At 56.0% G+C, this 20,208-nt stretch overlaps 1 protein-coding gene across 1 annotated transcript in view; it reads right to left on the bottom strand.

The window, feature by feature from the left end:
* Nucleotides 1–252: 252 nt before the first annotated feature.
* Nucleotides 253–20,208, bottom strand: part of TBCD (tubulin folding cofactor D) — a 92,793-nt gene continuing 72,837 nt past the window's right edge. Inside the window, exons 18-32 of the mRNA XM_006106632.3 lie at nucleotides 20,035–20,115; nucleotides 18,103–18,176; nucleotides 16,595–16,712; nucleotides 14,546–14,606; nucleotides 13,348–13,370; nucleotides 10,093–10,124; nucleotides 9,415–9,477; nucleotides 8,267–8,343; nucleotides 6,832–6,913; nucleotides 4,965–5,083; nucleotides 4,544–4,635; nucleotides 3,760–3,900; nucleotides 1,776–1,859; nucleotides 991–1,158; nucleotides 253–913 (exon numbers count right to left, since the gene is read on the bottom strand). Of these exons, the coding sequence (XP_006106694.2) occupies nucleotides 274–913; nucleotides 991–1,158; nucleotides 1,776–1,859; nucleotides 3,760–3,900; nucleotides 4,544–4,635; nucleotides 4,965–5,083; nucleotides 6,832–6,913; nucleotides 8,267–8,343; nucleotides 9,415–9,477; nucleotides 10,093–10,124; nucleotides 13,348–13,370; nucleotides 14,546–14,606; nucleotides 16,595–16,712; nucleotides 18,103–18,176; nucleotides 20,035–20,115 (1,855 nt within the window). The 3' untranslated portion in view covers nucleotides 253–273. The remainder of the gene's footprint in view (nucleotides 914–990; nucleotides 1,159–1,775; nucleotides 1,860–3,759; nucleotides 3,901–4,543; nucleotides 4,636–4,964; nucleotides 5,084–6,831; nucleotides 6,914–8,266; nucleotides 8,344–9,414; nucleotides 9,478–10,092; nucleotides 10,125–13,347; nucleotides 13,371–14,545; nucleotides 14,607–16,594; nucleotides 16,713–18,102; nucleotides 18,177–20,034; nucleotides 20,116–20,208) is intronic.

Below are 20,208 nucleotides of genomic sequence, written 5' to 3' on the forward strand. Positions count from 1 at the left end.
AACCTATGATGAACAAGCATGAGAAACAAACAGATTTCATGAACAAAGTGAATGACTGGTAACAAAAAATATACTAGTGTGTGTGTGTGTGTGTGTGTGTGTGTGTGTGTGTGTATATTGATTTCAGAGAGGAAAGGAGAGGGAGAGAGAGAGAAACATCCATGATGAGAGAGAATCATCGATGGGCTGCCTCCTGCACGCCCCACACTGGGAATCAAGCCCACAACCCGGACCTGTGCCCTGACCTGGAATTGAACTGTGACCTCCTGGTTCCTAGGCCGACCACTGAGCCACGCCGGCCAGGCTAAACCGACACCTTTTGAGGGTCAGGGAGTGTGTGAGCACCACACCAGCAGAAACATGGCAACAGAAACTGGAGACACAGCCTCCCCGGGAAACACCACACACAGAAGGAAAGGAACCCAGAGCACAGGGCCGGCCGCCGTGGGCAGGTGGCGGCAAATGTGGCAGCACGGGGCGGGGACAGGACACAGAGCACGGTGGCGCTGAACTGCGTGCCGGGAACAGGAACTCGCCACAATGTCCCGGCTCCTGAGCTCCCCTCCTCAGAGGTGGGGGTTCCCCGAGCCGCCCTGGGGACCCTGCCCTGGGAGCCTGAGGCCAGGAAAGGAGCTGTGCGGTGACGCGGTTTCCCCAGGGCAGCCCCGGCAGCGCACGTCCCAACCCCACGGAGACGTGCTGCCCCAGCTCCAGCCCAAACGCCCACCCAAAGCCGCTCGAGTGGGAAAGAGGCCGGGCCAGACGCATGCTCACCGTGGACTCTGTGAGGCCACCCACGGACACGGCCAGCCCCAGCAGCACATGGTAGCGGTAGGCAGGCAGCCCCAGCAGCTGGGTGATGCGAGGGAAGGCCTGGGATGGTGCGGTCCAGTTGACAGAGGCGGCCTCGGACCTGCAAGAGAGCCACGAGCTGGAGGGGCCTGCCCTGCCGCCCAGCCCACCGCGATCCGGCACCCGGACCCTCCGTACCTGGGGAAGAGCTGCTCCAGTTCTGCCCGGTGGGGCACGTGGGGGACGGTGGGGCCAGCTGAGCCGGCCGCGTGCAGCAGCGTCATGAACACGTGGGCAGCGTGTGCACGGAAGTGGTCTATCTTCTCGCTGGCCTGCTGGGCCAGGCAGCACATGACCCGCTGGCAGCTGCAAACCAAGAGCCCAACGGTAGCACAGCTCCAACCCGAGGGCGCCCGAGACACGGCTGCAGGTCAGCACGGGCCTGGCTCCCTGCCCACACGCAGGGCCCCCACCACAGCTGAGCTGACCCCAGGAGCCTAAATGCCAGGTCTTGGGTAGAAGCAGTGAGGACACACAGGGCTCCAGGTGGGCAGCAGGTGGGGATGGGGCACAGGGAAGGAGGCAGAAAAGACAGGGACACGAAGGGGGACACGGAGGAAAAGGGCAGGAGGAGGAAGGGAAGGGCGGGGCAAGGGCAGGTGGGGCTCGGGAAACGGCATTGCCACAGACGCAGCAGCCCTGCAGAGGGCATGGAGACGCCGCAAGTGAGGTGCCCAGGGGCAGCCCATGTCCCGGGAACTGACAGGAGAGGGGCCAGCCAGGCCCCCAGCTGGAGCAGGCACTTAGGTGCAAGGGCCCAAAGCCTGAGGAGTGGCCCCTGCCCTGGCCTCGCCCAGGAATGGCTGTCCCCCTGCCGGCCTGAGCCCCGACGGAGGGGGAGACCTGGGCCTGAGCCGCAGGGTCAGGAGACGGGGACAGGACAGACCCTCTCCAGGCACAGGTGGGTGCACCCCAACACTCACGTGGGCGCCTCGATCAGCTCTGGCTGGTCCCTCCCCAGGAGAAGGGTCAGGTCCATCAGACTGGTCATGGCAGCCTCGCGGACCCTGCAGGGACAAGGAGGGACGAGGAGGAGGAGGGGTGAGGAGACCGCTCCCCAGCTGGAGGTGCCCGTCAGCCACGTGCGGGAAGGGGACTGGGAGGCCCTCAGCCGGACGGAACGCACTTCAACGGAAGCCCCTGCGAGCAGCCCTCCTCTGAGAGCGCTTCCTCCACGACAGGCGGACAAGGACGTGCCCGCAGATGGCGAGTCCCAGCAAGCAGGCAGGGTGCTCGCAGAAACAGCACTGGTTTTCCAAGAGCTTTTAATGCAAAACACCCCCACTCCGCAAAGCTTTCTCCCAGCAGAACCTCCGAGGGCCTGGCCTTCCCTGGGAGGACGCGCAGAGCGGCTCCTTCCCGCTGCCCAGGGGCCCCCAGACCAGGACGGCCTGTCCACTCGGAACACACTGTCCACAGCAGCTCCCAGGGAAAGGAAACAAACTGATACAACTGGCAAAGCTGAGCTCACACAGGACTGGCCTAACCCAGAGTGAAGCACATTTTTAACTTGGGACAATGTGCACTCAGCCCAGGGAGGACACGGCTGGGCCACGGGGATCATGGCTACAACGGCCCACAGGCCGGGGGCACCCACCCTCCCACCAGGAGTGAACGGGGCCCATCCGGGAGGCAGCCTGTGCTGCTCAGAGTGAAGAGGGGGCAGGGTGTGGCCTCAGCCCAGGGGAGGCCTCAGGAGAGTGAGGTGCTGAGGGCAGGCACAGCGTGCTCAGAGGTGCAAGGCGGACGCAGGCCAGAGGCCAACAGGAACCGGTGGCTCAGACGCCAGGGCACAGCCCCCGGCAAACCGCTACGCAGGACACATGATCTCTGGAGGCGCCAGGCAGCAGGCAGAGCGTGGGAGCAGGAAGACCCCCATCTCTGTGGGCGCAGCACTCACGGGGAAAGGCTGGGGGAGGGACACAGGGACCCAAACCTGCACACACCGCAGGGCCCTCACCAGCTCTAACTGGTCAAGCACAGGTGAGGGTCCAAGGTCCTGAAGTCAGCAGCTGGACGTGTGAGCAGGAGGAAGGCCCTGGGGTCTGAGGCCCCTCAGCCGGGGCTGCAGACACAGGCCACGCCCTGGGGTGTGGGCAGGAGTAAGGGCCAGCCCAGCCGCCGCTGAGGGCACTCGGCGACCTGACTCCCCACGTGGGCCTCACGTAAGGAAACCTACCACCTGCTCAAAGGAAATGATACAACCCAAAGCCTCTACAGTTCTGAACTCACACTCTCTGGATTAAAAGGAATGTTGAAAAACAAGAAAAGACCGCCCAGCTAGTGTGACTCAGTGGTTGAGCATCGACCTATGAACCAGGAAGTCACAAGGTCGATCCCTGGTCAGGGCACATGCCCGGGTTGCAGGCTCAATCCCCAGTGTGGGGCGTGCAGGAGGCAGCCAATCAGTGATTCTCTCATCATGGACGTTCCTCTTTCTCTCTCCCTCTCCCTTCCTCTCTGAAATCAATAAAAATATATTTTAAAAAAGAAAGACCAAGTGCTAAAGTGATGAGAGAAGACAACAGAAACAGACCCCGGGTGCAGGTGTTGGTGTCATGGGTAGAGTCCTTAAAATAACCACGAGGAACACGTTGGAGAGAAAAAAGTGGAAACAATAAGGACTTTCTGCAAAGAATGAGAATCTCTGAAAACGGACCCAGCACTACAGAACTCAGACCTACTCTCTGAAACAACCACTTCAGGGGGGACTCTGCTCTGGCCCGAGGCCATCCTGTCACCCACACGCCCGGCATCCTGGGCTCTGGCCCGGACGGGACCCCGGGGGGACCCTGGAGGGGAGCCTTCCTCCCCACTTCACTGTGTGCTCTGAAGGCAACCACAGCAGCAGCTGGAAGACCAGGGAAAGCCCACCGCCCTCCTGGACGGGCGCGCAGGCCGCCTCACCACGCGCCCACGTCCCCGCGGCTGTCGGTGGTGTAGTCGCGCAGACAGTCCAGCAGCGTGCTGTAAATCTGGGACACGTTCCCTTTGCACACGACCTCATCCGGGGTCCCTTCTGCTCTCACACCGACCGTTTGGCAAATCCTGGAATTAGAAACAGCTCATGTCCGCCCGTCCCTCCAGCCTGATGGGCTTCTCCTCACAGGACATGCTCAGAGCAGACTGGCACCTCCGAGGGAGCTCCGACGCCCAGCGTTCCTTCACGCTACCGCCACCTCTTCTCCGAATCACACTCTCTAGTGTCTACAGCTTAGAAGGCGAGTTGTGCCTGGGCCTTCCTGCCCTCTATCTGGGCAGAAAGGGGACAGTGTGCCATCAGGGCCTGGACAGCACGTGGGCTCCACAGCTGGGGGGGGGGGGGGTGCAGACAGCGCATCCTACATGTATGCGTGTGTGACTAAGCACCAGACACCACGCGCACTGTCCTGCCCTCGTCCTTGGGGTTGCCCATCTTTAAAGTGGTCCCGTGTCCTAAAGGGATGGAGCGAGCACACCATGGGCTTAATGTTCCCTAGAATTAGGACAGAACCATTAACAAGCCTGAGTTGGAAATGTTCTTTCCAATCCTTCAAATATAGAAGAAACTAGAAAATAAAGAATAGCATTTGCCTCTAAGCAGATTCGTCACTGAGAACGGGCTTCCAAAGGACCAGCTGTGAACCACCCCGTGGACGGGCCCTGGGTCCTGAGCGACGGGGCTCACCCGTCCTGGGAGGACGGGGCTCACCTGGGGATGGCCTTCACGGGATCCCGCCGGGACTCCCCCAAGTTCACGTCCTCCGAAGGAAAACCGAGGAAAGGGTGACGGCTCTTGAGAACCTGAAAGGCAGTGACCAGTCACCCCCACGAGATCCACGTACTTTCCAACAAGTGGAGGCTCAGCCCTGGTGCTGCTGCCCGAGCGAGCGCGAGTGCCTGCCCCGTCCTGGCCGGGACCCTGCGCGCTCTGTCCCGTGATCAGGCAGCAGCTCAGCTGCACGTCAGTGTGTACATGGATCCTCCCCAGGGAGAGATTTCAAGTCCGTCTGGGGGTGGACCCTGAGAGACACCGGGCAGGGACGTGTGCCCACCCCCCCCCCCACATGTGTATGGTCTCACACACGCCATCGTCTCGCACGGACCCCCTTCCACGCTCAGCTCAGCCTCACCTGCTGGAGCCTGCCTCTCAGCAGGAAGCCTGGGAGGGCGCCCAAGGCCATGGCGAAGCCGCAGCGCGTCATCTCCTCCGGGCTCTGCAGCTCGGCGAGATACTTCTCTACCAGCCCCTCTGAAAAGAAGCCACAGGGTGACCCACTGCGGCCCAGGGTTTCCTTACCTGCTCTTCACAGACGTTTCAGAAGCAGGAGCCAAATGGCGTCCAAAGAGAGAAGGGAGGAAGGACTCAGGCTCCAGGAGCAGATGTGTTTTCAAAGTGGAATCAATCAAGAGATTTATAGAAATTTTATTGGGTGGTTTTAAGGTTTTCATGAGCAATTCCAACAAATGGTTTCACTCAGAAAAATAACTCCAGGAGGGCGTTGAGAATGGTCCACACAGTCGTAATTCTCATTGTTTACTCACTAAGAACACAAATGCTCATTGTGGAGACAACGTCTTCCTCAAATGAGGGCAAACGCCCTGGCAGGTGGCTCCGTCGGCTGGAGCATCGTCCCATACACCAGCAGGTGGCGGGTTGATGCCCAGTCAGGGCACATGCCCGGGTTGCGGGCTCGACCCCCAGGAGGGGCGTGCAGGAGGCAGCCAATTGATGATTCTCTCTCATCACTGATGTTTCTATCTTTCTCTCCCTCTCCCTTCCTCTCTAAAATCAATAAAAATGTATTTAAAAAATAAAATAAAGTTCCATTTGTTCATACACTACACTGACACCTATGGTGGAACTTAGAGAAGACACCAGTAACAACATGAAAAAACCCATCTCCCTTCCCCCTTACAACTCACATGCGTTTCCAAGGTTCATTTCTGAGTATTATTTCTTTCTATATTCAGAATGGTGTGATGTGGTACACTTTTCTTAGGCAAAAAGCAAAACTTGATCTTATCCCAATTTTAAAAATAGACTAAATACAAAACATTACTGTCTCTTTAAGTTAAACTGCCCGTGGAAAAGAGATCTAGTAAAACACTATTAACTTGGAAAGTCTGACTCAAGTTCACATTCAACAACGTAAAACAGCGTTTCCCATGCACGTGAGGGGCTGCGCTGCGTGCCCCACGGAGCAGCAGGGCAGCCACAGGCATGTGAGCATGGAGCTTCCTGATCAAAGCAACACTCGTGAGTGGATCCCAGGAAGGGCCTCGGCGAGGGGTCGGGGCGCTGCAGCGTGGAGGGTTCTGGGAAACACGCCGGAGCCGGGCTGTGTGGCGAGGCAGCGGCACGCTCGCTGTCCCCATGAAGAGGAAGGACACGCGCTGGGAACATGCTGCCGTGGTGCACAGAAAATTCTAAGAACACATTTTACCATAAAATACAAAAGCCAGTGAAGGAATCGTGCCTGTGGATGAAGCCCCAGGAGAAAGCACGGAACCAGCAGGACGTGGGCGACAGTGCAAGCAGACGCTCAGAGTGCAGGCCAGGAAGGAGCACCCGAGCAAACGCACAGCGACAGTGAGAATGACGGCGATGAGGAACCCAACAGAAGGGAAAGGCAGCTCCCCACACAGAACCGCAGCCTCCGGAGCTCAAAGCGGGAAGAGCTCCCGTAAAGTGTGCCGTGAGCAGACGCTGCCGAGACGAGAGCTGACTCCATACGCTAAAGAGGAACATCGTGTCCCAGGGACGTTCGCACGGGAAAGCCGGCACCGAGACGTCGGAGCGGGAGACAGCCAGCCTCTCCTGCACAGCCTGCCAGCCGGGGCGGGAGGTGGGCAGGCCCAGGAGGCGCCAGCGCCCACCGTCCCTGCTCACCTGCGTGTGCACGCTGCGGTGGAGGAAGGGAGCCGAAACCAAAACCCAGACACCCGAGCTCCCCACCACGCCCGGAGGGCCCGAGGGTCAGCACGACAGCCACTCACCCTGCCCAGTGGAGTCCGCCTTCCCGGGCTCCTCCGCGTAGTACTCGCTGCAGAGAGCAGCCAGGGCGGAGACAGCTGCTTCCTAGAACCGAGCAAGACACGGGCGCCTCAGCCTCCCGGGAACCACGGGAGCGGCCGGGCTGCTCCGCAGTCAGACACAGAAATAAATGACATCCTTCCTTCCAGCACGACTGCGTGCCGTCATCTGTCAGGGAGTTAAAACTTTAACATTTTTTGCAAATAATAAACTGAATAGAAAACTTGATTATTTCTTCCAAACAATGCAAACTCCATGCCTTATCGTATGAACAGTTAATAGCAGAATGGGCACTTTTCTGTCCCAGCAGAGGTGATGAGGGAAAAGGTGTGTGCACCATGGGCAAGAACTCTGAGCAGGCTGTGTAGGGCCTTTTCAGAGAGGACGTGGGGGTCCAGGGGCCCTGGGAACAGGAAGGGGCCCCTCAGCACCGATCCCCAGGCAGAGCACACGGAGTGGGAGAGGGAGTGGGGAGAGCATGGAGGTGGCAGGGACTCGCAGGGCCTCTCCTCGAACACCTGGTTACAGAGGGACCTGCAAGGAGCAAACACTAGATTCCTACGTCCTCTCCACTCCCGATCGGGAGCAAGGCACGGAGCAGCCCAGGAAAGAGCTGCTGGGCCGGGCAGGAGGGGCCATGAGCGCGGGGAGGGAGCTCAGAACGAGGTGTCACTGGTACCAATCAGGGCAGCAGACTGCTCCGGGATCACTGCTTGTATGAATGTTATGGATGTTTTAAAAGGAAAGTTTGCAGCACGGATCCTGAGGCGCTCAAATTCAACTAGTAAAACGGTGCTTCAATCCTACAGAATGACAAAGTTACTCTTAAAAAGGGCTGACGAAGCCTTCTATAACCCAGCAGAAATGCTGAGACACACAGGAGAGAATTACACCCTCATTTCTTCATCCTCAGTACGAAGCCGAGTCCCTCCCAATGTCCTGGTGATGGTCACTGTGCGGGGAAAGGAACAGCTCTGCACCCCACGCCCAGCTGGCCCCGAGGGGACAGCCGTGGCCCTCAACCACCGGGACGCACACTCCTTCAGAAATGCCAACTTGGCATGCGCGGTGGGACTGTGGCACACGCAGCTTCCACCCCTAAAATCCTACAGCGCCACAGAGTCACTATCGATGTGCAGGAAAAACGCTGAGGCGAACAGGATCAAACCAGAAGCAGGAATTTAAAAGCTGCATGTTCTGGTCACCAATAGCTGAATCCGTTTTCCTGATTACATGTTACATAGACAATACCATCCAGAGTCCAAACAAAATTGTGGCATCGTTCAGTTACCCATTAGTGCATAAAAGGGACCATAATGCAGTCTTTTGAAACAAACACTAAAAAAGTAATGTCGTTCTCGGGACAGCACAGCCACTGGGAAACCCTGCTCCCCGCACCTTGATCTGTTGCCTGGAATGACTGGACACATGGTGGAGGTTTCTCAAGGTGTCACTTATCAGCCACTGCCAACCATCTGTCACAGAAACAGAGAAGACCATTTCCCCAATTAAGAACAGTTCGGTGAAATTAAAGTCAACAACAAACAGATCTTCTACCTCTTAAATCAACGTAGATGGTAAACAAGAGGTGAGTCTGGAGAAAATCTAAAGTGAAATTTCTCCAGGTTGTACAAATTCCAAAGGCCCTTGGTTTAAAGGGGGAAAGTCTCCTTTTTGCTGCTGAAATGCTAAAACTCTTACCATGGGAAATTTTTGTTTTGTTTTGTTCTGTGGATCCTCACCCGAGGATATTTTTTCCAATGATTTTTAGAGAGAGTAGAAAGGAGGGGGAGAGACAGAAAGAAACATCGATGTGAGAGAGACACATCGACTGGTTGCCTCCTGCACGCACCCCGACCAGGGTGGCGGAGTACGTGCCCTTTGACAGGAATCAAACTCAGGACCCTTCAGTCTGAGGGCTGACACTCTATCCACTGAGCCAAACCTGGAAAACTTTTGTTCTTTTATTACACCTACCAACGTCAGGTGGTCTTCTCCTGTACCTCTCCCTCAAACAACGCCCCCTCACTCCCGTCCCCCCCCCCCCAATCAAAACCCAAACATTCCACTCAATTAGATCCACCATCTGGCAACGAATGCCAAACCTGCACAGCTCTCCTGAGGCTACAGAGCCGGGGCAGCCGCGGGCAGCCCTCCTCCTGCCTCTCGCGGCTGCCTGTTCACACAACCAGAAAAGGCCCTGCTTGCTGGACAGGACGGCTGCCCCGGGCACGGGACCTGCACAGGGGCCTGGCCGCTGCCCCCACGAGAGCAGGTTCTCCCACATCCTGCCCCCGTGGCCTTGGCACCTGCTGCTGCCTCCCCTGGTCCTGCGGGGCCTGAGCCACACCAGGGCTCTGAGGAAGGAGCGTGTCTCAGAGGAGGGACGGCCTGTTTTGGAGGGTGTGGCTGATGCCCATCGTTTACAATTGGCTCTGGCAGCAGTTTCAAAGCCAGGAATTCCACTACCAGGAAGCAATCACTGTCCATGTGGAGCGGTTCTGAAAGAACAGGCTACAAGGCGAGCGCTGAAGAAAAGCACTTACCGACTACGGCGTCACCCCTGAAGGGCATCTTGGAAAGGGACAGGTTTTCTATTAAAACGCACACTGGGAGGAGAAAGGGTGAATGCATGAGGCACGCCTGTCCCTTCAGGACTGTGAGCCCCACCGCCCGCCCGCCCGCCCGCTCCGGGTGAGGGACTCCCGGGGACCGGAGCCCAGGGCATGGCCAGAACTGACCTGGCACCTACTCAGCCCACAGACAAGCGGATGAGTCTGGGTCTTCTAGGTTTAGTTAAAAATGCGTCAGAAAATCTAGGCATGTTGGCATCATTTGAGTTCCTTGCAGAGTTTAAATATAATCTAAAAAGTTATTCTTTGCTCTACAGTTAACTTAAATGTTGCTGAAGAGGCTAAGATAGCAACACTCGGTCCCTCACCACCATCCCTTCCTGAAAGACACACCACGCCCCGCTCTCCCACCCCATCCTGGCCGCTGCCATTGGGAAGCCCTGGTCCCCGCACCTCCATCTGTTGTCTGGGATGACTGGGCACATGGTGGAGTCAAGTGAACCCCGGCAGCGGGCCAGGCCCGGGGTCCTGGGAAGGGCACGCTCACGCCACGGTATTGAGAGCGGCAAACGCCCTTCGGACTCTCCCCACCCCATGGCGGGGATGAGAGGGTGCAACCCACAACCCGCAGCCTCCCGTGCTCAGACCTACCTGCTTGTCGCATGAGCTCTCCTCCGAGACCCCTGAAAATTAATACAAAAAGGGCGAAAGTACCTTATTATATAAAACAACATAAAATATCCTCACCAATACTGAAGAGTGATTTTCTTTTTTTCTAACTGAACTTTTTCCAATTACAGTTGATATTCAGCATCACTGTGTATTACTTTTACTTGTAAGAAGCTACCTTTTTACAGGAAGAAATGAAAAGACTCCTGGAACCATCTCCCAGATGTCCCAAGTCCTAGCTGGGGTTCCTCTGACTTGTCGTTTTCACTGGACACTATAGTCCTTACTGGCGTCAATTACATCAAACAATCACGCAGAACAAATCCCAAACACTGTTCGATTCTCACTTTGTAAAAACTAGAGGAATTTAATGCCTGGCCGGTTTGGTCCTGGGTTTGATTCCAGTCAAGGGCATGTACCTTGGTTGCAGGTTCCATCCCCGGTCCCTGGTCGGGGGTGCGTGTGGGAGGCAACCAATCGATGTATCTCTCTTACATCGATGTTTCTCTCTCTGTCTCTTCCCCTTCCTTCCACTCTCTCTAAAAACACCCTCGGGTGAGGATTAACAAACAAACGAGCAACGACAGGAATCTAAGACGCCAGGAAGATGCCAGGAAGCATCCACCTGCCTTCCGTTGCGAACGAAACCCGGGAGGAGAGCCTGCCTATCTTGCTGGCTCTCAGTCACATCAAATCGATGTCTAACGCTGACAACAGGAAACTGGTGAACATGAACGTAAGAAACACTCGCGAAGACAGAACATCGCTTCACCAGACTTTGGCTTCCGGCCTAGACAGAGAAGAGGACCCAGATTTGCTCTCCGCCTTAAATATCAGAGACGTGGATGGAGCAGATGAAACCGTTTCAGAGGCTGGAAAACGGAAGTCTGGGAAGAGGAACACCGGGCACAGCTGGGAACACCCAGCTCAGCGAGTGCAGCGCCAGCTCCGGGGGCCGGGGGGGGGGGGGGGGGCCAGTGTGAGCAGAAAGGGTCCCCGTCCTACACCTGGAAGCCCAGGGGCGGCCTCACCAGCACAGGGACCAAAGGTTACCGCACAGAACGGTCTGAACATCCCGTCCTCACTAGCAGCGGGTCATGGCGGGGTCACGTCCTGGGCCTGCAGCTCCCTGACAAAGGTCACCTTCACCTCAAGTGAGCCTGCGGCCTTTGTGCATCTGCGATAACAAACCTCTGGCACGTCAGAGGAATCTCCGCTTCAGAGCCCGCAGGGCCCTCCCAGAGCACGAGACTGCAGAACCCCTCGCTGCTATCTCGCTGCCGTATAGCATCTCCATGTGCTGTAAAGGGCATCGACTATCCGGAACCTGCCGCTGGTGTGAAAGAATGTGTCTTGCCGTTTTACTCTTATCCAGCTCCAGAGATTTCCCCGCTCGGCTCTCTCCCGTCCCCCTAATTTACCAGTGGATTTCATGTGACCCTCCTTTCATCTCCTCCTTTGATTCTAATGTTTCCAATAAGCTGCTAAACTACCTTTCTCCAGAGCATTTTCTCAATCTGTTGAGATTTTCCTTCCCAGAAACTGTCATCAGTTTGGCTCCAATAAACTCATAAAAATTCTCTACAGGTTTGGACATTCCTGATGTCGACACCAGAATGGGGAGGGGCCCGGTCTGACCCCTGCACAGGCCCAGGCTCTCAGGAAAGCTGGAGGTGCTAAGAGACGTCAAGAACAAACAGAGAGGCTGACGTGCACAACCCTGCACCGAAGGGTTGCAGGTTCAATTCCTGGCCCTTCTCAGGGCACGTGTGGAGGGCAATCAATCTATGTGTCTCTCCCATATTCATCCCCCCGCCCACGCTCTCTCTCTTCCTCTTACCTCCCCCTCCCTTCACTCTTTCTGAAAATCAATGGAGAAAATACCCTTGAGTGAGGGTTAACGACAACAACTACAAAAGCCACTAAGAATGCCCTGGCTGGTGTGGCTCAGCTGGGCATCGTTCCATGCACTGAAAGGTTGCTGGTTCAACTCCACTCAGGGCACATGCCTGGGTTGTGGGCTCAATCCCTGGTAGGCGTGCAGGAGGCAGCCAATTGATGTTTCACTCTCACATCGATGTTTCTCACTCTCTCCCTCTCCTTTCCTCTTTCTCTGTTAAAAAAAATCAATAAAATTAAAGTCACTAAGAAAAATGAATAGGCAAACCACAGACAGGGAGAAAATGCTAGGAAATCTATGTCTACAAAGAGCTCATATCCAGAATATGTAAAGATGCTGACGGCTCAGTAAGAAGAAGACAGATCATGAGATTATTTTAATGAGCAAAAGACCTGAACAGCCCTGACTGGTTTGGCTCAGTGGATAGAGCGTCGGCCTGCGGACTGAAGGGTCCCGGGTTCGATTCCGGTCAAGGGCATGTACCTTGGTTGCGGGCACATACCCAGTAGGGAGTGTGCAGGAGGCAGCTGATGGATGTTTCTCTCCCATCGATGTTTCTAACTCTCGATCCCTCTCCCTTCCTCTCTGTAAAAAATCAATAAAATATATTATAAAAAAAAAAGACCTGAACATCTCTTCTCAGAAGACAGAGGAGACGTGAAGGCGCCTGGTCCCCGGGAAACACACGCCCCACGGGGCTGGCTCGTCAAGGAAGCCCAGCCAATGAGGATGCGGAGCAGCTCTCGGCCGGTAGGAGGAACATGTCACAGCCGCTTCGGGGAGGCCTCCGTGTCTTAGAAGCAGAGAGGACCAGCCCAGACGCCCATCACCTGAGAGCAGGTGAGCGCACAGCACCGAGGACCACGCAGCAGCCCACGGGAATGCCTGCACAGGGGCCACCACACGTCAGAGACACTGCCCCGAGGAAACCAGACCAGAGACTTTGCAGAACAAGTGGGTCTACGCAGAGTTCAGAAAAGACTGCCCTGGTGCTGCAGAGCAGACTGCAGGCTGCAGACGGGAAGAGGAGGACGTGTCAGGCGACATGCTGCCGTATTGGGGCCACAACCGCACGAGCCTCTGGACCCCCAAACCTGTCAGATTCCACACTTCAACCGGCCAGCGTCACGTCAACCTCCACACGCTTAGAAGACCAGTAGGTTAGACCTCTCAGTTCTTAACGGGAAATGACTGTGACACACACTCAAATAAACGAGCACAGAAGAGACCCCGCAGGGCGGCCGGACAGGAGTCCACTCAGCTGAGGGGTTAGCAGACCAAGCAGTGCGCTTACTCAGTAAGACAAAACATAAGAATCTCGGGTTCGTAAAGCTTACCTGTATAACTGACGATCATAAAGCTAAAATTAAAAACAGAAAGTTCTTCAGTTAGACAGGTTACTTGGGTTTTTAAAGTAGGTAAGTCATATGAACAGTGAGAAAGCAGGGACGGATCCTGCTTCACTCCCTGCAAGCACCTCCCTCAGCCTCCTGCTCCTTCTCTCCTTCAATCCTCACGACAGCCTCACTTGGGAGGGAATCCAAGGCACGGAGAGGGTGGCCAGACGAGAGGGGCCCAGGACTGACCGAGCCGTGACCGTCCCCCAGACGGCCTCGTGGGCAGGAAACAAAGACCGCCAACCAGGGGTCCTGAGGCTCTTTCTTCCAAAGCCCTGGAAGCACCTCCCAGCATCGCCACCTCGGCTACAGGGACTGTGCTCACATGGTCCTTTAACCCCAGAACTGCAGGGAGGAGGGTCCACCCACACTCTACAGAATGAGGGGGCGCGTGGCCCCCGTCTGAGTCTCTGTGCTGCCAGCACCACCGGCTCTCAGGCGCTCATGCTGTCCTGACAGCGGGAGGTAAACAGGCCAGACTCCTTGTAGAGTGACAAGTGTAAGTAAAAAGACCAATGGCTTAGCCAAATCACACAGCAAGCTCATGGCACAAACAGATAAGAGGCTAAGACCCAATGTGCATTATTATATAAAAATACAAAGTCTAACGAGGACAACAAACAGTGAAGCCATCTAACGCCGCATCCTGACTCGGCGGTCGTCCTATAACATGGAGGCCGTAGCTCACAGAGTCCCTCTTTTGAATCACAGGAGCCTCTGAGAAGCTGAAAACTCAGAGAGCCCACAGCCCTTCTCCGCGGAGAGTGCGCCACACTCGGGTGTAACGTCCGACTCAGGATGCCCGCCTCGCAGGCACACGGGATCCAAGGCCTTCGTGCTGCCTGGGGTCTGAGAGAACAGGCACGACCCAGACAGGAGGGGGAGCAGGCCTGTGAGCTACCTGCACCTGCCAGACTGCCCTTGGGACTCTGCCACACGAGAAGAGATGCTCTTCCCACCCCCGAGATCCCGAGGAGCTGGCCTACGGAGAGCGGAGAACTGCTCCCCAGCTGACAGCCCAGGTCTGCACTGCCCAGGGCTGAGCCTTGCAGGGAGCTTCCGGTCCTGAGCCCAGCCTTCGAACAGGCTGAGGGTGGAGAGAGCTGGAGATCAGGCGGACACCCTCAGACCCACAGACCTGCTGGTGAATCTGCTTCAGGCCCTGCACCACCGTCTCGTCCAGGTAGTCTGCGACAGGCCTAAGGAGTTCAAACACAGCAGTGAGACCCCGAGCACCACGGGGCCCAGGCTCAGAGAAACCCACATCATGTTCCGGCGCTTCACCCGCTCCCCCAAACACCTGCAGAAGGTAGCCCCCTAAAGCAACACCCACTCAAAGGGGTGGCCACAGGGACCAGATCAGTAGAGCCGGGACCCGGATGCAGTTTGCTGACCACGGAGACAGTCCCCCATGGATGGGGAGCAGCAGGCTCACAGCTGCCGGTGTGACGCTTGGAAAGGAGACCTGACCGGCTGGTGTGGGGCCTGACGGACAGGAGCTCCAGCACAGCCTCGCTGCCCGCCCGAATGGCTGCTCGAGAGGCTGCCCTTGACTGGGTCCAGAACTTGAGGTTCAGGAGGGTTCCCACCATTCCCCGATGCAGGAGGGTGACTGTGCCCAAACTGTGCAAGCAACATGGTCTCTGCTAGCACCTGGCTGTCTGCTGGGGTCTCTGCTGGCACCTGGCTGTCTGCTGGGTCTCTGCTGGCACCTGGCTGTCTGCTGGGGTGTCTCTCCTGGCACCTGGCTGTCGGCTGGGGTGTCTCTCCTGGCACCTGGCTGTCGGCTGGGGTGTCTCTCCTGGCACCTGGCTGTCGGCAGGGGTGTCTCTCCTGGCACCTGGCTGTCGGCTGGGGGGTCTCTGCTGGCACCTGGCTGTCGGCTGGGGGGTCTCTGCTGGCACCTGGCTGTCGGCTGGGGGGTCTCTGCTGGCACCTGGCTGTCGGCTGGGGGGTCTCTGCTGGCACCTGGCTGTTGGCTGGGGGTCTCTGCTGGCACCTGGCTGTCTGCTGGGGGGTCTCTGTTGGCAACCTAGCTGTCGGCTGGGGGTCTGGTGGCACCTGGCTGTCTGCTGGGGGTCTGGTGGAGAAGACCACGGGACTAACCCAACAGAAACCTGGGTGCGCCTCTCAGACCCTCCCTGGTGGGTGACGCCTGCACCCTCACAGTCAGAGTTGGGGGATCAGGCTCCCGTGTGGCTGCCCAGCCCTCAGCCCACAGGCGCCACTTCCCCCGATACGGCCGCCCCTCAGGAGCGAGCGGTGAGCCGAGCTGGGCGGTAAAAGACTGCCAACCCTCCCGGGCCCTCCGGTCAGGAGAAAGGTGAGCTCCGTCTCTCGCTCAGAACCCCCTCCTGACGTGACACAACGTCAGACAGTTTTCCTCAAACTGGAGGCCAAGGACCAGGTGACAGCGTCCTGTGTGCTGGCTCCTGCTTCTGAGGAAAGGTGGTTGGAAAGAAAGGAAAGAAAAGCCAAGTGGCTGCTTCCCCAACATTCTCGCGTGCGGATCTGCTCCAGGGCCCGCTGCCTCCTCACTGTTCACACCCACTTTCCCACCGAGAAGTTCCTGGTGGAAGCTTTTAGCCCTGAGCTCTGGGATTTTAGGTTGTTAAGAGTGACAAATGATGGAGAGTATGGAATACAGGAGCCACTCAACAGCGTCTCCGAAAACCCCTCTTTGCTGTTATAACTGACCCACTTCCCCAGAACGAGTGAGGTGACTGAGGACACAGCACGGGCAGCCCTCCCTCATGGAAGACCCCGCGTGCCCACCGAGGTCGAGGCCGCCCCGCCCCTCAGGAAGAAGAGGACTCGCCGAGGGCACGGAGAGGTTCCCCGCAGGTGCGCACCGTGAGTAGATGCCACTGCGCACGCGGGGCCTACAGTAGGGGTCACGCAGCTGGGACGTGCACTGGGAAACCCAGACGCTCGGGGTCGGGACCTGAATTCGGCCGTCTGCCTGGAAGTAACACCTGGAGCCGCCAGTGGCCCCATCTGGCCACATGCTGGCTGGCTCCCATCACAGGCCATGACTCATCAGAGAGAGGACCACCGACCAACCTCATCAGATAAAACGTGAAGACACTGCCCCCCCGGCACATGTAACACAAATGCAGTGGATGTGTCCCAGCTCTCGACCACATGCTTCGGCGGAGGGGGGGAGCGGGAGGGGGGCTTCTCCTACCTGTCCTCCCGCACAGCCAGTCTGTACAGGCTGTGGGCGACCTCCGCACAGGTGAGCACAGCCCCATGCCGCGTGTGCAGGTCCGTACTCTGCGTCATCGACAGCAGGCGTGGGAAAACTGCAAAGGACGGGCAGGAGACGACGTCGCGTGAGCACACAGGCTGACATGCAGACTGTGAGTCAAGGAGAAAGGCCCCTGCGGACCGTTCCGTCAGGACGGTTACCACACCCAGAGCCTAACCTGAGGTGGAAGCAGGCAGGCCCCGGCACCCAGGCCAGTGAGCAGGACACGACCGAGGACGCCTCCCACAGCACGTGCTTCCCAGGCTCCCTGGGCACCGGTGGCTGGTGTGGGGCGAGGTCTTTCCTGAGCTAAGTGGCCAGCAGGGCTCTGCCTGGGCAGAGCAGGGCAGGGTCGAGCTGCAGGACCCCCGCTCCCCACAGCGCTGCTCGGGGCAGAGAAGCCTCTGGGCACAGAAAGCAGAGCCCCCACCAGCCCCTCAGAGCTCACGTCCCTGAAGGCACAGGTGCAGCTGTGCGGAGGCTGTAACGGCAGACAGCCCCCAAGCCAAGAGCTCCCACGCGGCAGCAGATAGGATCAGTGTTTGGGGTCAGGGAACCCATTATCCTGGGCCGTGAGAACTCCTGAACTGGGAACAAACTATATGGGAAGGTCGTGGTTTCAGGTCCTCCCACAGATCGTCAAAGGCAGGTGAGGGAGCATCACACAAGGTTCCTGTTTAAGGAACGGACCACGAGGCTGAAAGGGCCCTCACAACTAGGGGGATCCCAGAGCGTGTGAAACGCACACACACGTGAAATCAGTAACTAGAGGAAGAACCACGATTCCACCACTACTCCCTCTAACAAATGTCGGTGGGAATAAGTATAATTTCAAGAAATGTATGTACGGTGCTCACACTGAAATCAGATGCTTATTTATTTCCAGTAGAAAAGACAAGATGGACTCACGGGTCCCCCCAATGACAGTGGAGCGGGTGGACCCGGCAGGACAGCCGGGAGCGGGCCCTGCGCTCTTGAGAGTCAGCACACGGCACGGCGGCTGCTCCCAAGGCCTGAGCACCCAGGAGGCAGTGCGTTTTTAAAAAGTTGACTACATGGTGAGTCATTTCGCTTATTTTGTTTTATTTTTAAAGAAGCTACGTCTGATGTATGCATGACAGACAGGATTCCATCAGTTCCCCGCTGTGACTGGCATCCACGCAGGGGCCCGGCCTGGGAGCTCCCGGTGGACACCCACAGCGACCACAGCCCGTCCTTGGGGAGACGGAGGCAATCGTTTGTGTTCTGTCCAGTGCTTCTCAGCAGAGGAGAAACACGTTATATTCAGCTCCTCCAGCCCTGAAACCAGCAGGGTGGCCCGTCCTTGGCTTTCTGTTACCGTGTGTGCATGTGCGCACGCGTGAGCGAGGTCTGTTACCGTGTGTGCATGTGCGCACGCGTGAGCGAGGGGGGGCACACCCACAGGACGGCTGGAGCTCACTTACCCTGAGCAGCACTGTACTCGGGCGCCTGCTGGACCAGGTTATGCAGTGCCTTTGCTGACAGCTCTCTGATGACCCTGGGGGGCAAGAGGGACAGAAAAATGGTTAGTTCCTTTACTTGATGATTCTAGCTTTATTCAACTCATGAAAAGAGAGATAGTCTCCATGAGTCAACTGGCCACTGAATCAAAACCACTATTGAAAATAAACACCCAAACAAATAAGAACCTGACTGTAACAAATGAGGAAGAGAGAATTTACCAAATGAAGCACCGAAATGCAGGCCCATCTCCGGGCACAGCTGCCACCTCCAAGTGCTGGGTGGCAAAGCGTCCCTACCTCCCACACCCCCATGGACTCGGAAGATGGGAAGAACCCTGAGAGGACCTGAAACTATGAGCTTTTGGAAGAAAACAGAGAAGCTTCATGATGTTAGATTTAGCAATGATTTCTTGGGTGTGACACCAGACACATCAGCAACAAAAGTAAAAAAATAAATAAAAATAGGTAAGCTGGTAATAGACCAGGGGTGGGCAAACTTTTTGACTGGAGGGCCACAATGGGTTCTTAAACTAGACCGGAGGGCCGGAACAAAAGCATGGATGGAGTGTTTGTGTGAACTAATATAAATTCAAAGTAAACATCATTACATAAAAGGGTACGGTCTTTTTTTTTTTTAGTTTTATTCATTTCAAACGGGCCGGATCCGGCCCGCGGGCCATAGTTTGCCCACGGCTGTAATAGACCAATTGGACTACACTGAAATTTTAAACTACTGATTGTATCAAAGGGAACAATCAGCAGAGTGAAAAGGCAACATGTGGAGTGGGAGGGAGAAAACACCCAAATCATGTATCTGACAAGGGCCGAAGTCTAGACTACAGAAGGAACTCCTGCAGTTCAACAACCAATAAGTAACTGCATTTGGAGATGCTTCTCCAAGATGAACTACAAACAGCCAACAAGCATATGAAAAAATGCTCAACATCAATAATCATCAGTTAAACCACAAAATATCACTTCACACCCACTAAGAGAAAGAAAAAAAAACAGAAAAAAGGTCCTGGTGTGGATCTGGGGAAATTACAACCTTGTAGATTGCCAGTGGAAATGGAAAACGATGCAGACACTAGGAAAATCAGCGTGGTTTTTGAAGTTTCTAAAAAATTAAAAATAGAATTACTATATGATACAGCAATCCTACTTCTGGGTATATACTCAAAAATATTGAAAAGCAGAGACTTAAAAAAATATTTGGACACTCTTGTTCATAGCAGCATGATTCACAACAGACAAGAAATAGAAACAAGTTAAGAGCCGGTCGATGAATAGATGGAAAACGAATGTGGTATGTCCAGCCATGGATATCACTCGGCCTTAAGAAGGAAGGACATTCTGGCACCTGCCACAACATGGATGGACCTCGAGGACACGGTGCCCAGTGAAAGCAGCCAGTCACAAAGGGACAAATACTGTGTGATTCCATGTGAGGCCCTGAGACAGTCAGATGCATCGAGACAAAAAGGAGGAGGGCGGGTGCCAGGGCTGGAGGAGGGAAGGGGAGTCATTATTTAATGGGGATGGAGTTTCGGTTTTGCAAGATGAAAAGTCCTGGGGATTGTTTGCACAACAAGGCCAACGTGCTTAACACGACTGAACTGTACACTGTGAATGGTAAAGGTAACAAGTGGACCAATACCTCTTAAAAACACACACTATAAAGGTAGACCAGAATGCCTATACCGGTAAGGGGATACCTCTCAAGAGTGTGTGTAAAGAACTCTGCAAGGGTCAAATCACTATGCAATACCCGAACCTAATGTAATAGTGTAAGTCAGGTATACTTCAATACAAAATAAAAAAGAAAAATAAAATACGGTTCACAAAAGAACTCTGTGAGGCTCCCATCACATCAACGCAGAACCCAACACATACCCATCCCAGTGGCTGATCTTCATGGTGAGCAGGTGGTCTATCATTGGCCGTGTGTACTCAGGGAAGCCGGCAATGAACATGCTGAAAAGACAACAGCTGATGAGCACTTCGTTGCTCCCACCTTGTGCACGTGCGCCCCCCTCGGTGTGGGGGTGGAAGGAAGTCAATGCACCC

This window comes from Myotis lucifugus, unplaced genomic scaffold, assembly GCF_000147115.1.
Source record: "Myotis lucifugus unplaced genomic scaffold, Myoluc2.0 scaffold_871, whole genome shotgun sequence".
In the NCBI taxonomy this organism is placed as follows: domain Eukaryota; kingdom Metazoa; phylum Chordata; class Mammalia; order Chiroptera; family Vespertilionidae; genus Myotis; species Myotis lucifugus.